Here is an 18,571-nt window from a genome sequence, read left to right as displayed (position 1 = left end):
TTATGCAATTATTTTAAAATTTTTATTTTTATTTTATTTATTTATTTATTTATTTATTGAGACAGAGTCTTGCTCTGTCACCCAGGCTGGAGTGCAGGGGCCAGATCTTGGCTCACTGCGACGTCCGCCTCCTGGGTTCAAGTGATTCTCCTGCCTTAGCTTCCCAAGTAGCTGAGATTACAAGCACATGCCACCATGCTTGGCTAATTTTTGTATATTTAGTAGAGATGGGGTTTCGCCATGTTGGCCAGGCTGGTCTCAAACTCCTGACCTCAAATGATCTGCCCACCTCAGCTTACCAAAGTGCTGGGATTACAGGTGTGAGCCACCGTGCCCAGCCTAATTGTGCAACTTTTTATCAGATATTAGAATATAAAGAGAGTGTTGTTATGGTTCTTCCTATGGACATACTTTCTTTCCTAATTCCTTATTATGCTTCTTTGTTGTTTTTATGGTTCTTTTTTTTCTTTTTCATTATGGGGTACATGATGTTTTAGCCCAAGTAGAGCCATCCTTTTATCCTTCCCCTACTTCTGCCTTATCTCTGCCTCCTTGCTGCCCCCACCCACCAAAAAGCATTATCTTCTCAGAGTTGATAGCAATGCTATGCAATTTAATTTGGTCTCAGCAGTATTCTTTATTGGCTGATAGATTGGTTTGTTGGCTGGCTTCTTCCATTTTCATGTGCTTTTCTAAGCATTAACTACCTTATAGGGACAGTACTTAAATATAACATATTATGTTCATTTCACCTATCCAATTCAACAGAGACAAATTAATTTCTTTTTTCATTTTGCTGATTACATTTATGAAATTAATAATTGGTAACTTACGGAGAATCATTATCACTGATGGAACATGGTTTGATAAAACTGTCACTGTTGATGCCATGCAGAAAACAACTTCAATCTATTGGACTCTGAGACAATTGGTTTAAAATTGTACTATGAGGGACACAGTTAAGTATAAAAATAATATAGATAGTTTTATTTTTAAATGCAGCTACAATACAAAAAATAATGTCCATATTATCTTTCTTGTCTCTCACTCTACTTCATCTCCCTTCCAAGTCATGTCACTGTATTTCATGCACATCATATACTGTGTTATTCTAGTTTTCCTGTAAAGTGATCTTACAGGGTCAAGTCTTGTAACTGAAATATAACTTAGTAAGAAAAATGGCCTAGGTTTAGATAATCTGATATTTTAATCAAAACGACAGGGAACCTAGTCAGATTGACAGGAGAAGTCACTTTGAGTTACACACCACCATTTCCAGGATATAGAATATAATATATATTTATATTATGATCCCAGTAAGTTTTGAAGATCCTTAGTTAATAATTTATTTGCTTAGTTCTAGAAAGTCTTTTCTTTTCTACTTACAGAAAGACCGCCTTCTGCATATGAAGAGTATTTTGCTTTATAAACAGTCTGTCAATATTTTATCCTTCATAGGAACTTTCAAATTAGCATCTATGTTCTCTTCTTTTCTTTTCTCTATTATTCCTTTTGCTTAGAATGATAATGTGGTCCTTTAGTCATAAAGGACCACAATAAAAATTAAAATATTTTTATTGTTTGCCTTTGGCCTTTTAAAACCTGAAACTCCATAGAGTTCATGGCCATGTCAAGAACAAATGCACATTTGAGCATAGCAGCCTGGTTTTCTGAAATTGTTGATTTAGTGTTATTAAATTAATCCGAGAAACTTTTTATCAGACCTCAGAGAAATATGTTTGGATTTAAGAAAAATAACGGACTTCAGAGTTTACCAAAAATAGGAGAGCTTGTTTATAGAGTACTATCTTTGTAGACAGAAGCATTTTAAATACATATAAAAGAAAGCCATACTGCTGATCTTATATAAGCATCTTATTCAAATATATTCAAGTAATTTTTACTCATTAATATGCTGTTACTCTCCTGTTAGTATTTTTCCAGGTTACTGAAGCTTCTCTTTTTAGGCAACATACCTTAAGCCCTCTAGATCAGTGGTTTTATTCTTATTTGTTTTTATTTATTTATTTATTTATTTATTTTGAGACATGGTTTTGCTCTGTCACCCAGGCTGGAGTGCAGTGGTGCAATCATAGCTCACTGCAGCCTCAAACTCCTGGGCTCAAGCCATCCTGCTGCCTCAGCTCCCAAAGTGCTGAGAGTACAGGCATGAGCCACATCACCTGGCCTTAGACTAGTGGCTTTTAAATGTAGCTGCACATTATAATCATATGGAGATTTTTAAACAAAACACAACTAGGTCAGACATGTGCACCAGACTAATTAAATTAGAATTTCAAGAGGCGAACCCAGGTATTCTATTTTCAGTATTAATATTTTTATTGTTTGTATTAACATTTAAAAACTATTCTTAGGTGATTCTATTGTACATTCAGTGCTGAGAAACATTCTTGAATAAGAAATTCTGTCATGCTCTAGATTCCTTTACAACAAAATATGTACTCTAGCAAAGACTTGCACATAGTAAAAACTTAAAAGATACAATAAATAAATGAGTCTCAACTATTTTAATCTTCTCGGAAGTATACATTTCCCTGCTCTTTAACAAATCATATATGAAGCATGATTTAATTTTTTCTTGATGAATCAAGGCCGTGACTATAAAAGCAAACTAACACACTGTATTGAAGTGATTAAAGGGGCTCATATTAGTAAATGATATTACTAATACAATATTTAGTAAACACTAAAGTCAATATTTTTCTTAAGCATATTTCTGAATTTAATATTGAAATCTTTAAGAGGCTAATAAATATAATTAGTATTTATTGTGTCAGCCACACTTAAAATTGAACATAATAGGCCAGGCGTGGTGGCTCACACCTATAATCCCAGCACTTTGGGAGGTCAAGGCAGGCAGATCACCTGAGGTCAGGGGTTCAAGACCAGCCTGGCCAACATAGTGAAACCCCGTCTCTACTAAAAATATAAAAATTAGCCGGGCGTGATGGCACGTTCTTGTGGTCCCGGCTACTTGGGAGGCCAAGGCAGGACAGTCACTTAAACCTGGGAGGCAGAGGTTGCAGTGCACCGAGATCGTGGCACTACTCCAGCCTGGGCAACAAAGTGAGACACCATCTCAAAAAAAAAAAAAAAATTGCCCAAAATATTTTAGGTTCCCTGCTCTCCAGAAACTTCTACCAGGGATAGACCAACAGTTAAAAAAACAAGTAGATTGTATAGTATGTTAAAAAGTAATACATGCTGTGATTAAAAACAACAACAACAACAACAACCACAACAAAAAAAAAAACGTGGCAGGGAATGGTGTTGGAAGTGCCAAGAGCTAGGGTGAAGGCCCTAAACTGGGAGCATGCCTGGGACATTTGGAGGAGCAGTAAGGCATGGCCACAGCATATCAGGCAAGAGGGTGAGCAGCAAGAGGTCAGAGAGGCAGGCGACAGGGGGACAGTCATGGAGGGGCAGTCATGAAAGGATGGTTGTGTCAGGCTATGCAGACTGTTGTAGGGACTTCGGCTTTTTCTCTGAGTAAAATGAGGAGCCACTGCAGGGTTTCAGGTCAAAAAGGAGCTTGATCTGATTTAGGTTTTAATAGAATCATTCTAGATGCTGTGTTTTGCAAAGTTTGTTTGCTGGGGGCAGGGTGGAGGGGCAGTAGAAGCAAGGTAACGAGTAGTCCAGGAGAGAACGGTGGGTCAGACCAGGGTAGCTATAGTATTTCTTGATGGCTGAGGTGTTTAGAATATGAGAAAAAGAGAGAAGTAAAGGATTACTCCAGGATTTAGGCTGTTGAGATGGTCAGGGCAACTTATTGCCTACACTAAATATTTTCTTTTTTTCTTTTTTTTTTTTTTTTTCTCTCTTTTCCTTCAGTGTCAAGCTATGAACTTGTGTTTGTTATTGCTGTTACTGTATCTGCTTCTAGTTTTGCTCACCTATTTTAGGATATACTACTTTTGTTTAAATCTTCTGTGGGCCAACAAACACAAAAGTTTTAAAGATTGTATATTTGAAATAAGATTGTTGGTTTAACATAGGGGCTCTGAGTGAGAGTTTGTGCTGCTGTATTTAGGAGTAAAGTAAATCAGCCTTAATGCCAGGACTTCTAACAGTTGCATTCTCTGTTGAGGCCATAAGCTTGCTTTTGAATTTGGTTATGTTCTTAATGATTAAGTTTGCCAGAACTCTAAATCTGTGAATGATAATTCATTTATATTTACTTTATTTGTTTAAACAGGCAAAAGAATGGACCCCAGCGGGAAAAGCAAAGCAAGAGAATTCTGCTAAGAAGTTTTATTCTGAATCTGAGGAAGAGGAGGACTCTTCTGATAGTAGCAGTGACAGTGGTGGGTTTTATAATTTATTGGCATGTATTTTTACATAGTAGATTACATTCTATATCTCAGAAACAAGGCCTAATCCATAATATTCAGCAGGTGGTTTTAAGTGAAGTTTGTATTATCAAAATAATCCCTTTCATTTATATATCGCTGTTTACTTTTCAAGGTAATTTTTAATTACTAAATTCTCTTTTTACTTTACAATGTCTCTTGGACAATAGCTAATACATTGGTATAGCTGAAACAGGAACTCATACTATTCTGAATTCTAAACCATAATGCCTATTATATCTATTGGAAAACATGATTTTATACTTGATAAACTTTTAGTGGAGTCTTTAAAAGTAACTTTCTTTTATAAAAATGTAAAGTTTATTTTATACCTTGAAGAGTCTTTTTCTCTTTCATTTTATACTCATCTCTTTCTGTGAACCTCTATAGAGATAAAGCTAAAATTATTAAGTCTCTATATACTATAAAAAAATCAAACTAAAGATTGAGAGTAACTGTATGCAGTGAAAAGAATGCTTAATAGGAAGGATTTAGAAACCCTGGGTTTTACCTATGCAAATTGAAGAAGGCACCTACTTTTCTCTATATCAGATAAATGAAGGGGTAGAGTTAAATATTTCTTAAAGTCCCTTCATTGCTAAAATTCTGTGAGTGATTTGCCTAATGAAAACTATATTGGAGTCACTTTCTGATGCTCTTATTAACACTTAACCTAATAGGCAAGTCTGCCCCAAGACCAAGTGATACCCAACTTTCTCTAAAATCTTATACCTTGGAGAACCAGGGCCTGTCACTCTTACTTGGTTATCTACTACCCAACTCTAAGGTAATTCACTCTCTTTTCTCTGTGTTCCTTATCAAAAATCTTTGTTTTTAATATCTGATAAATTAATCTGTGATACATTACCTTCTGAAGTAATCAACTGAAAAGTAGAGAAATAATTGAGAAAGTAGATATTAAAAAATATGGAATTTCAGGAGTAATGTAGACCTGTGAGAATTATCTGTGTAATTAATCATGTACTTCTTCATTTTGTAGAATTACATATAGATATTTGTCTTCATTATATTTATTCACTAGCCCATGCCTATTCATAGGCTGACCATTTTTAATACATATACGAAATATTCCATTAACATTACAGCTTTTCATGAGTTTGTCTGAATACATATAATAATGAGTCATGTGGCAGGAGTTCTACTGTAGCTGCCAGAGGAAAAAAGAAAACTTTTCTTGCTAGAAGTTATGAGATTGGCTGGGCGTGGTGGCTCACGCCTGTAATCCCAGCACTTTGGGAGGCTGAGACAGGCACATCACAAGGTCAGGAGATTGAGACCATACTGGCTAACACGGTGAAACCCTGTCTCTACTAAAAATACAAAAAATTAGCTGGGCGTGGTGGCACGTGCCTGTAATCCCAGCTACTCAGGAGACTGAGGCAGGAGAATGGTGTGAACCCAGGAGGCGGAGGTTACAGTGAGCCGTGATCACGCCACTACACTCCAGCCTGGGCAACAGAGCGAGACTCCATCTCAAAAAACAAACAAAAATGTTATAAGATTGTGTTTTCCAGGTAGCCAGTATTTTTGAGAATAAACTAATTTTCTCTAAGATTTTACTGACTCGAAACTTTAAATAATGGTGCCTGAAGTCAGCTGGCCCCAGATTCGTGTTGCAGTCCCATGTGATGACATGAGAGAGTAACTTAGATGCTGTAATTTCTTTTCATCGTTTATAGCATAAGCCAGTTATCTGACTTAATATGTATGTGTGTGTAACTTGGATATTGCCACAAATTTAAAATGTCCTTATTTAGTAGCTTTATTTTAGTAAAATAAACTTTCCTGTTTGTAAATGATGATAATGATGAGCACCTTAACCTGTGGCAGACCCTGTTGTGTTCTAATCACCTTTATATGTTTCAAATCATTTAATCTTCAGAACAACTCTGAAAAGTAACTAGTATTATCCCCATTTGCCGAAAAGGAAACCAAGACCCAGAGAAGTTGAATAACTTGATCAGTTTTACAACTGGCAAGTAGCAGAGCCAGGATCTGAATCCGAACACTAACTTGATAACCCATGCTTGTACCCCTTGCAAGCCATCTTGAAAGAATACAGGCACTCCTAGCTTTTCACTGTGATGGACCTTCCTGATGTTGGTGTTATTTAACCATTAGAATGTTTAATTAAAGGTTGTGTTCCTGCCTAAGAGGGCTTCGTTACGTAGATCACAGGCAGGGCAACAGTTTGTCCTTTTGTCTAGGACACAACTCTGTAGTTATAGTCATTTTAAATAGTAAAAAATACACATATATTTTTCATGTGTTCTCTTCTGCAGAGAGTCCTAGCATACCATAATTTATACATAAAACATTTAAAAGTATAATTCCTCAATGTAACTTGATCATCTCTTTGACCTATGGAAAACTCCTTTACTAGCTCGAATAAGTAATAACTCTTTAATTAGTCATTTTGCCTATTGTCTTTGAATTTGGAAGTTTTTCCAGGTGATTTGAATGATTTTCCTCTCAAAATTTGTTCCTAAGAAGATTAAACTGTTGCCTTCTTTTACTCTAAATAGAATTTCCCATTACAAGCAGAAGAATTTAAAATTATTTCTTTAGCCTTACATCAATCTTTATGTAATTCTTTAAAAGAAAGTTTTTGACAAAGCTATATACTTTGTCAAAAGTTTGAAAAGTGAGATTCCCTCAAATTTGGTTTACTTGGTTCATCTTTGCTTAGCTTTTCTCTACTCATTGTCAGAGCATCCTCTCTCTGTCTGCCTCCCTCCAAACTCACCGTGCTAAAGGAATCCATAGAGCTGAAAGAATGGGGTATGGGAATGAAATGTTAAACACGTGGTGTCCACTGAACTAAAATTCAACATCTGGTTTCATTTGTGATGAATATTGACAGTTACAGGTGTCCGTGTGTCTAATTAAATGACTATAAATCTAAGAACATCTGGTTCTGTTTTTCAGAGAGTGAATCTGGAAGTGAAAGTGGAGAGCAAGGCGAAAGTGGGGAGGAAGGAGACAGCAATGAGGACAGCAGTGAGGACTCCTCCAGTGAGCAGGACAGTGAGAGTGGAAGGGAGTCAGGCCTAGAAAACAAAAGAACAGCCAAGAGGAACTCAAAAGCCAAAGGAAAAAGGTAATGTATTTTGTCAGAATTTCCTTCAAAAAATATTCTGTGAAAGTTTGCCCCAGGCAGATGTTTCTTGTTAATCAAAAAATGATGAGAGAAAAGAAGTGTGTATTTTTTCCCAAACAGATATTAAATCTTTTTAAAATTAAAGTGCTAGTTGTTCACATTATTTTCCTACTTGTAATGCTTAGCTTTCATTTTGAACTTGAACATATCTTGGGGTTACATTTTGAAAATTGGTATAACCTTGGAAGGCTGAGTTAAGTGATCAAGCAATAGGTATGAAACACTTAATTACCTTTTGTAGCAATTTTGCTGAGGGCTAAAATTAAATCCTTCAACACTTTGCCATTATGTAACCAAGACAATTGATTTTTCTAAATAATGTTATATTAAAAAGATTATGATCCAAATATTAGAGTCAAGGGCTGTGAAGGAAGACGGTCATAAGAGCTTTAAGTGTTAGCACTTTTTAAGATCTCCCATTATCAACAGCATTATCATGTATTAAAGTGTCATTAAAATTTTGAGTAATTGGGGCTAATATCTTGGATTGTGCAACTCTGTTTTCCCCACTGCTGTCAGTGAGTGGCCTCTGCCGACATGATGGTCCTTTCCCCAGGAGCCTGCTGCCCGCTCACTTGATGAGCTTGCAGCTCGGCTCAGTCGTGGCTGACAGCACTGATTGGGGCGCAGTACGCTCTCTGCTCCTTTTATTACAGACAGTAATTAAAGCAGCTCGCCCTGCCACTTCCATAACAAACACAGCATAATGCCCTAATTATGACTTTATTAATTTAAGTCAGGATTTAATGATTTTAAAAGTGATTTATATTGTTTTTCCTGTTCAGAACAAATGAAATCTGTAGGTTAAATTAATACAGGCTTTTCATCATTGCAAAGTTAGAAACCTAGTTACCAGTAAATTCTTTTCATTAGATTAACATCTGAAACTCTAAGCAGTAAGGTAAACAATAATTACCATCAAAATTGAGTGATGCATAATAAAATAACACTTTTACTTTTAAAATCTTATCTTAAAAGCTAGAAGTTAAATATATTTAGAATCATTCACTTGTTGCAGCAAAGGAGCTACTTGGTTTATAATAGCCTTGTCTTTGAGAGAAATCCTGTACTTCTGGTTTAATATCAGAATATCTATGATGATATGAGTTATAAAACATGTCTTGTTTCTAGAAAGGGAAAGTTTTGTTCAGTGCATGAAATGTCATTTCAGATGGCAGAAGTCAGTATACTAGAAATTTGTAGTCATGTATTAGTTTTATTATTCCTTTCTTCAGAAATAGATTTTTCTCTTTACCCACATTTGAATTTAAAAGAATTGTTTATTACAAAGAGGACCACAAATACATTCTAAACCTTATATTTTTAAGTACACATTTTAACCAGTGAATTGGGGATAATAAATTGCCGTTTTTTTGCCAGGGAAAAACAACAACATATTTTTCAGTCTTCAAATATAATTACATGTGCTCTGAGATGTTACCATGGCTCCATTTTTAATAAACAGCAATCATATTTCCTCTACAAAAATCAATTCTAGGAAATATCGATTCTTTCCTTGCCTCACTCCTCTCCCTCCCCCAGTATTTTTCTGCCTCTTAGAATGTTTTTTTAACTTTGCTAGTATGATAATTTTTTAAAGCTCTTAATAAGCTTTAAGCGTCTTCAAAAACCACCCTTTAGTAATCATAAATGTTTATGACCAAATTTAAATTTTACACTCCAAAGTGTTTTCATTTGAAGGGAGATAGTATGACATAGTGGAAAAAATACGGACTTTGGAGTGAGACAGGCTTGAGTTCAGATTCTAGTTCTGCCCCTCTTGTTATGTGTCCCTGAGCAAGTTATTTAACCTTTCTGAATATTAATTTCATTATTGTAAATGGGATAATAATGTACCCAGGAAGAGTGCATTTAAATTAGGTAATCAGTATGATTGGTATGAAATGCCTAGCCCTTTCTGGCCCACAGTAGATTCTTAAAAATATACACACATATGTTGTAGAGAGAACTAGACTTTTAGTTTCCAGGAAAATATAAAACACCACAAGGCATCTCTCATCCCCTGAGATAAGGGTGTTTGGTCATCTCACATGTTATTCCTTCTCCTTGGAGAACTGCTTCCCTGCCCATCTGCCAGCCTTACACCTATATCTTGGCTTATATGTCTCTTTCTCCAGGAAGCATTCCTAATTGGATTAAGTTTGTTTAGGTGTCTCTCCAAATGTTCTCCTGACACACTATAATTTATTACTTACTATACTGTATTATCACTGCCACCTTATCTATATCCTCCAGTGGACTGTAGACTCTGTAGGGTAGACACACATAGATCCTCTTAACCATTGTTATCCTTAGCACCTAACATAATGCCAACATGTAGTCAAAAATTAATTAATATTTGTTGAGCAGATGAACAAATGAACAAATGAATGGTGTTAAGCACTTAGGTATGAGCATTTGGTAATTTAAAAGTTTATATTTGATTAGCTTAAATTTGTAGCAAGATAGTACTTTAGAAGTTCCTTTGTTAACCAGTTCCTTTGAACTGGTTAACATTTTCTCATAGAATGTGTTTAAGGTCACATTTGAGAACTTGTAGTAAGTAATTTTCTTGGGTAGAAAAGTGTATAAAATACAAGTCTATTTTAGCAAAAGTAGATATATAAATATTTAAATATATTGCTAAACCAGGTGTGGTGGCTCAAGGGTGTAATCCCAACATTTTGGTAGGCCGAGTTGGGAGGATTACTTGAGCCCAGGAGTTCCAGACCAGCCTGGGCAATATAGTGATACCCTGTCTCTACAAAAAATATAAAATTAGCTGGATGTGGTAGTGCCCGCCTGTAGTCCCAACTACTTGTGAGGCTGAAGTGGGAGAATCGTTTGAGCCTGGGAGATCGAGGCTGCAGTGAGCCATGATTGCACCACTGTACTCCAGCCTAGATGACAATGAGACCCTGTCTCCAATATATATATGTGTACACACACACAGTATTTTGAGATAGCATTTAAAAAATCAGCCTAAATATCTTTGAAGTTGTTACTGGTAGTACTTAATTCTTGGTAAATCAGACATTTAATATTTTCTACATTGTTTTTGATTATATTGTTTAGTGTCATTTTATGACTTTTTGCATATGAAGTGTGTATGACAGGATAGAATTGAATTTGAATGGGTTCTAATTTATTTGGTTATGGGTAATACCTTCATTATTACCTCATTAATGTATTCTGGAATTTAAAAACCATTTTTTATATAAACTACTTATATAAAAGAGTTAAAGTTGATATTTCAAAATTTACTATTATATATAGTGATTCTGAAGATGAGGAGAAGGAAAATGAAAAATCTAAAACTTCAGATTCTTCAAATGCCGAATCTAGTTCAATAGAAGACAGTTCTTCAGATTCTGAATCAGAGTCAGAATTTGAAAGTGAATCTGAATCCAGAAAAGTCACTCAGGTAAGAGATTATGCATTTGTTGTAATTGAAGGTAAATATTCTTACAGCAACTAAAATAAACAACACCATCCTTATCTATGCCTGTGATTTTTTTTCTAGATAAGCCTTTCCCTTATAACCTAACTCTGAAGAAAAGCTAGAAACTTTCAAAAAATCTCATCCCTTGCCACCGAAATCAGGGAACTCTTATGCATATGGCTTTTTTTGTTCTGGCTAGGTTGTGACAAGGGGTGTTTTTGCTGAAGGGACTGTGAAAGGAAGTCACAAAAAATAGTATTGAGCAAAGAATTCTAAGTGTACATACATCATCAGAAATTTAGACTATTCACTTTTTTAAAATATTGGGCATTTTGCATAATAGAGTATGTTTTAAAGCTTTAATTAAAGAGTATACATTCTTTAGTAAGAATTTGCATAGACATTTAAAAACAAATGCAAGAGCCACTTATATAATAATATAATAATGCTTTTTGGTAATAACGTTTGTAACACTGAATTTTGCCTGCTTAGCAGGAAAAAAATAAAGTATAAATTGCAAAAATGTAGTTATTAATGTAAAATGTATTCTATCTGATTTCAGGTCTAGTTAAATGAATAAAATAATAATACAGAATTCAGACCTAATTATAATTATCTTTTTGGTCTTTAATAATCACCCCCTTCCTATAAATGGGCCGTGTTCATGCTAGACTTCAAGTATAGTAGTTTTATATATAACTGTGTTATTCTGTTTGTTGAAAATATGGCCAAACTCTGCCTTTGATTCAGTTCAGTTTCTTCTTAATCCAATATTGTTTTTGTTTATTTGTTCTATTAACTTGAATTTCTTCAGTATGTTATCTGAGTAGGCAAGGATGAAAATTAATTTATTGAAGTAGACAATTGCCCTCCCCCATCCAAAGATTTATTGTTAAAGAATGTTTTTAAAATTGGCTAGCCTTATTTCACATTTTCTTGCATATATTAAAACCTATCTTAAACTTGAATTTATATTTAAAACTTGTGTCTGTATATAAAATAACCTAAGATTTTTATTTTTAAAAAATTCACATAAAATCTTAAGAGATTTTATGGTTTATTAATCTGGCCTGATATAAAAACTTATCACATAGTGAGTTTGATGTACTCTCATTTCGTACTTACATCAAATTACCAGAAAGTTTAAAATGTTATTGAAAATAAAGAGAGTTACAAATCGACAGTAAGTACAACCCAGAGTAAGAAGTATTTTTTTAAAATGACTGAACAAGAAATCAGTGAGTGTCAAGTGGTGGAAGTTATTCTCAGGAAGTTTTATAACACTTGAAAAATTATAGACTTCAGTTCCTCTGTACTATTAGAAGCAGAGCTTTAGGATGCCATTAAAAAGCCACAGTGGTTGAACATCATGTTGTGTTGTACCCCTTCCTCCCCCTGAAAAAAACAAAAGAAGATAAAAGCCACGGGGGCACTCCAGGTCAGTGATTCTGTTTGTTTCTTCTTTGTCAAGGACTTTCAGTGATCAGATTAAATCTCTTGATAGTTAAAAATATTTTCCTGTAAAACGTCAGTATAAAACAACTCAAACTATTGCAGTGAACCAAGGCTTTTGAGAAATTTGGGTTTCGCTCACATTGTTTAGTTTTGTGTTCATGTGTTTCCCTTAGGTGGCTTATTTATATTAGAATGCCTTTTCCCATCTATAATAGGCAGACAGGACTGTGGAATTTTTTGCTGTAGTTTAGCAATTGGAATAAGTGTTCTCCACCTTGGAGCTACCATACTACTTATTTATTTCTATTTCTTTCTGAATAATTTGGCATATACCATGCAATTGCAGAGTATATCTATTTTCTAATAATAGGTGACTATAATTGTAGAAAAGTCCTCCTTGCACCAAGTGTTGTGGCTTCTGCTCTAAATTATGAGTAATGAAGGCAGATGGTGGGTACTTTACTTTAATTTAGCATGACAATATGTTAGTGCTGAAAATTCATATGCCTTATATCTGCAGCCTAACTAAATCTATACTTTTACACTTTCTTTTCTTTTTTTTCATTCAGACAATGTGTTTTGAGGGCACTGAGCATGAAAATGTGACCTAGGAGTTACCTTGAATACATGGCTTTCAGAACAGTTAATTTTTATGGTAGTTCTATGAGATAAGCATAGTGTTCTACTTGTTGGGAGAGAATATCTTTGTTTCAGTTTCCTCATCTGTAAAGCAGAAATGCTAGTACCTACCTTACTTCTTTCAAGTGTTATGTCAAAAATAAAATATGAAAGATCAATGTAACACACTATAAAACTATAAAACAACAGTTTTAACATTCTTTAAAATTTCATAAAAGATCAACAGTATTGGAGAACATCAAATGCTAAAAGTAACCTAAATTTTTTGGTAACTTAGGTATCCTGCTTTTTTTCCCCACTCTTTTTACACTATTCAGGTTGTAAGTCAACATTTAATTCTGTTCCCTTACCTACAGCCTGTGAGCTTAGCCACTTTCTTTAGAAGACAGCTGCCATCCACGGTCAGTATCTCTACTCTCTAACTCACAGTCTCCATTTACCCTACTTTTCCTTTGAATGCAGCTCTGTGTAAGATTCACATCCACTTCCCCAAGGGTAACTCCTACTTCCTTTTGGTTTTGTTTTGTTCATAATCATCTGTCTCCTTCACACCTTTAATCTCTTTCTCCATTCATTCCTTTTCTGCCAACTGTAGCATTCAGGTTTTTTCCTCATTTAAAGAGAGAGAGAGGGAGCATGGAGTGGAAAAGACAGAGTGTGTGTACATGAGTGAGAGTGAGTTTAGAAAAATAGTCTACGTATCCTGCATCTTGTACCTCTTAACCCAGTTATTTCCAACTCTATCCTACACATACTGCTCTCTGAAAAGGCAGCGATGATCCTTCCCCAAACCCAGTAGCCTTCTCTTATTCTTGGTCTTTTTGTATGACTGTTCCCCGACTACTTAAAAGTCTCTGCATCCCTTTTGTTCTGACTTTTTTGACCTTTCATTCTTTCGGTTGCTTCACTTTTTACCCGCTTCTGACATCCAACTGTGAACGTTGCCCCCAAATTAGTACTTAGTACATATTAGTTTTTTGCGATATTAATTTATGTGAATGAATTTTTCTTTAGTCTTCTTTTTTCCCTCTAAATTTGTCCTGTTGTGAGACCTAATTCACTCCTATAGCTTCAGCTAAAGCATTTATGTTAATTACTTCCATGGTAATGTCTTTCAGTCTTTAAAATACGTTTCAGCTTTTCTTCCCAAATTCATACCAAATTTTTAGACCTCTCTGAGGCTAACCTAATACAATCAAACCTAATTGTTTCCAAACCGAATACAATAAAAAGACGTGCTCTACCATTTGTCACCAGCATTCTTTTCATTCTCCCAGATCTGAAGCCCCAGAATTATCTCTGACTACTCTGTCATTCTGTATGTTTAGATAGTTACCAACTCCTATAGGTTCTGTGTGTTATTTCTCATGTCTGTTTCTTCTTTCCCTACTGCCATTATTCTAGATCAGCTCTTCATTACCTGCATAGACCACTGCCATTGGTTATCCTCTGACCAGTGCTTTCCCAACCCCAAGTCCTTCTATACAACTGCCAGATGGATATTAAATTCACCTGGCCTGATGGCCCCTTGCCATTTGAGTTCAGTAAACTCAGGCTAGCTTGCCCAAACCTACCTAGTCTTAACCCTACCCACCCTGTTTTCTTTTCTTTTCTTTTCTTCTCTTTTCTTTTCCTTTTCTTTTCTCTTCTCTTTCTTTCTCTTTGTCTCTTTCCTTCTTTCTTTCCTCTTTCTTTCTCTCTCTCTCTCTTTTCTTTTCTTTCTTCTTCTTTTTTTTTTTTCAGAGTCTTGCTCTGTCACCCAAGCTGGAATGCAGTGGCATGATCCCAGCTCTTGGCAGCCTCGACCTCTGAGTCTCAGATGATCCTTCTACCTCAGCCACCTGGGTAGCTGGGACTACAGGCATGCACTACCATGCTTGGCTAATTTTTTGTATTTTTAATAGAGAGGGATTTCTCCATATTGCCCAGGCTGGTCTCGAACTCCTGGACTCAAGTGATCCACCCACCTCAGCCTCCCAAAGTGCTGGGATTACAGGCGTCGGCAACTGCCCAGCCACACACACTAAATTCTAATCCCAGTGGAATATTTGTGGTTCTGTTAACACTCTGTATCCCTTCCTATTTCTATGCCTTTGTTCTTTCTTTTTTCATCCTTTACTACAGAAAATAAAAGCAAGGGAGAAAGTAGCCTCATATCACTGTGACCCTCCACTTCTCCTAGTTGAGAATGGCTACAAGGAATGAAAAATGTTACTGATGATGGGGTATCACTCATGTGAATGGGACAGTCAAAAGGGTGAGAACCACAAGGGGATTATTTACATTCTTAAAATGCCCCAGCATATTCATGAGGCACAAAACTAATAGTCACACATTCAGGTACCATGTTTGTTTGTTTGTGTTATTGATTGGAATATGTCCTCATTTGAGGTCAGATGTTGTCGGTAATGACCGGAGAAAATTTTGTTGTTATAATTATGTTGATGGATAAGTGTATTTTATGTGTAGGTGTTATTTTTTGAAATATATTTAATTGAGAAATATTTTTAGTATAGTCCTTTCAGTGAAGTAATTCTTTTGTTCCAAATAACACCTATAACAAAATTACTTTTAGTAATTACTTATTTTATGTGATTTCACATACTTTACACAATGTAAAGGGAAAATTTTTTTTATGTGAAAGAGTAGAGAGAAAACTCAGTAATGTAGAGATTCACATTTATATCACTTTATCCTGTTTTTGACCAATATAATTAAGTTATATTCTGCTTGTAGTTAAAATTATGTGAACAGATGGTGAAAAAATTTATTTAAAATGTTGCTTTTACATTTCCAGGATTTTTATCCTTCGTGAAACCTAGGCTTCAGTGTTCCTATAACTACCCAGTATATTAGAGTGCTCCTCCACAGCATAGTTATTTCAGCTACGTTGTTAGTCCACTATTTGCACCTTATTCGTGATGCAGTATTCTGGTTATATCTATAGTGTCTGTGTACTAATTGCTGAAGATATAGATAATCTGTGATTAAAATGATAAAAACTTTATGATTGTAATTTATTGTGAGTACATTTTATGTATTTTCCTTATATATATTAACATTTTAATTACATAAACTATATGAAGCATAATAATCTACCAATGTGAAAAAATATAAAGTATTTAATATACTTGCACTTAATAATACTTAATATTAAAAGCATTTCAGTATTTGAATTAAAACTAAGATTAAGGTGCATACTAGCTATGAAGAAAATAGTACCCACTATAGCTACCTAGCAGTGTTTGAGTTGCTCTTGTCAGTTATTTTTATCTCGGGTTATATTTGTGTCTCAAAACTTTGCTGATTCCTTTTGGGAGGTGCAAAGAAACTGAGTGAATCTCTTAGGTGCTCTAAGGATCAGTCACTAGTATTGTGACTGGTGTCTGAATGTCAGTAAATATTAAGATTTGCCTTAATAAAAGATTTTGGAAATAAAGCTCTTTTATTTGAAAGATTCTTGGGGATAAAGTAAATTTGGCGTGTGGTGTGAAATAAATCATGAATAAGAGTGAAAGGAACTATTTTTTGACTGGTGTTATGTTCTGTTTGAAAAGTATGCAAGTTTTAATTATGTTTTTACAACTATTTTTGTATGTTGCAATTATATAACTTTTATAAATATTGGAGAATATTGGGTTTTACTGTTATATTGCAAAGCCTTGCCTCTCAGTTTATGTCTTTCCCAATTTCATTTATATTTTAAGTTCTCTAAAATAAACATGTTACTCAATTGCACTTGAGACCTTTAAAATGAAGTGGATTTGGATTAAGCAGGCTTTCCTATTGAAGTAGGCGCACTCTAATAGGAAAGATGGGTTTTAGTGGGCTACACTTCTTTTTAACTCATAAAGAAGTCTCAATTTACCAGGGGTGTACTTTGGTTTAAAAGTAAAAGTTTAAGTGTGAGCCTCAGATTTTTGAAATCATATTTGTCAGTTAACTTGAATGAAAGAAAGTCATGAAATTATCCTTGGTTGATAATTCTAATTGAAAATATTTCATGCAAATATCTTGTCCTGTGAGGCTACAAATTAGCTTTGATTTTTTGTTGATCTCAAAGCACAGTATGGCTTTGACAAACTTTACATACTGCTTATCCTATTTTACAGTTTCAAATTTCAAACCTCTTTACAGTGGTTTCCTCTTAGGATGCATATTTGATGCTTGTCGTGTCAGGTCTTTTTTGTTACTTGCCTTTTTTTTTAATCAGCATGAAAATGAACATGCATAATACATTAAAAAATCTTTTCAGGTACATTGTTACATATTTTTGTTTGTGTTATTTGGAGGTTAATAAGTATTTCCAGGATCTTTTATTTATTATTTGAAATGAAATACATTAAATAGAAAACAGTTTTTTTAACCCTGTGACTTTGTATTGCGTTTTGAAAATGTTGATGTGTTGAGGTGTATAATTGAATACCATAGAAACAAAATGGAGATTTGAGGATGATGAATTGAAAACTAGGTATTTTTTGTGGTGAGATTCTAAGATCAGTTACTGTTGTCCTTATAAAAGTCTAATACAGTCACTCAGCTGTTAAAAACCTAATCCTCTATTTAAAAAAAGATACAAAAACAAATTGTCTATCTTTCTGCCTGATCTCTTCTCAAGTACTAACACAATGGAAACAGTGGGTGATCTGTCAATGTGTTTGGTTTGTCAATGATGGTTTTGTATAAATATTGGGAGGGTAAGAAATAAAATCGCACAGTAAAATATGATTTCATCTGCCTTTTCTCTGCAGCTCCATGGCTCATGCTGCGGTGTGAAATTCTCATTTTACACACTTTGCAGGCGGAGCACATGAATTATGCATTGAGCAAGAAAAATCTCCTGCCTCAAGTCCTATATGCATTTACCCAGGTTCTGTCTCTATTACCAAGATGAATTGCAAATGGAGAAATGTTTGATGGAATAGAGCTCTTAACTTCTTTGTTTAGAATTCAGAATTTTATTTTTATAGTAGATCCTTTAAGTATGAAAATGTTTTGAACTTACTATGGATTTTTTAAAATGAAAAATGAAATCTAATATAAGAGGAATACCAAACACATCATGAAGCATTTTATAGCCTTGATTCAGAATGCAAGGGTTTTTCAATTCAGTAGAAATGACCATTATCTATTGCTAATGTTGTATTTCAGTCACTGGTTATTTGCTGTTCTCAGAAAGTCAATGAAATTCTGTCCTTTTGAAAGCCTTTTTTCTCTCTGTTCTAGGCCTCTAATAAGAGATTATGCCAATTTCACATGCAGCTCTGTTCTGTGTTATATGTGACCTGATATGTATTTAATAGATACTGTTACACACTCTTGGTTGTGAAGTAGAAAATAAGGTATAGACTTGCCTTCAGCTTTAACTTTATCTTGATTTGATAGGTTTCTAATTTTTCAGGTGGGGAGGTTACAGTTCCGTAAAGACAGTCATGCACCATTGTAGCTTATAGGAAGCTACACCCATTGTGCTCAGCATAG

General features: G+C 34.7%; 1 protein-coding gene across 2 annotated transcripts in view; it reads left to right on the top strand.

The window, feature by feature from the left end:
• Positions 1-18,571, top strand: part of AP3B1 (adaptor related protein complex 3 subunit beta 1) — a 303,905-nt gene that overhangs the window by 184,438 nt on the left and 100,896 nt on the right. For both annotated transcript variants that reach the window (XM_025387269.1, XM_025387270.1), the window contains exons 18-20: positions 4,220-4,328; positions 7,323-7,494; positions 10,831-10,978. In XM_025387269.1, coding sequence (XP_025243054.1) covers positions 4,220-4,328; positions 7,323-7,494; positions 10,831-10,978 — 429 coding nt within the window. The remainder of the gene's footprint in view (positions 1-4,219; positions 4,329-7,322; positions 7,495-10,830; positions 10,979-18,571) is intronic.

The sequence above is a fragment of the Theropithecus gelada genome, chromosome 6 (assembly GCF_003255815.1).
Source record: "Theropithecus gelada isolate Dixy chromosome 6, Tgel_1.0, whole genome shotgun sequence".
NCBI classification, from domain to species: Eukaryota; Metazoa; Chordata; class Mammalia; order Primates; family Cercopithecidae; genus Theropithecus; species Theropithecus gelada.
Note: the sequence above shows the minus strand (reverse complement) of the source record. Positions and strands in the feature narration are given on the sequence as shown.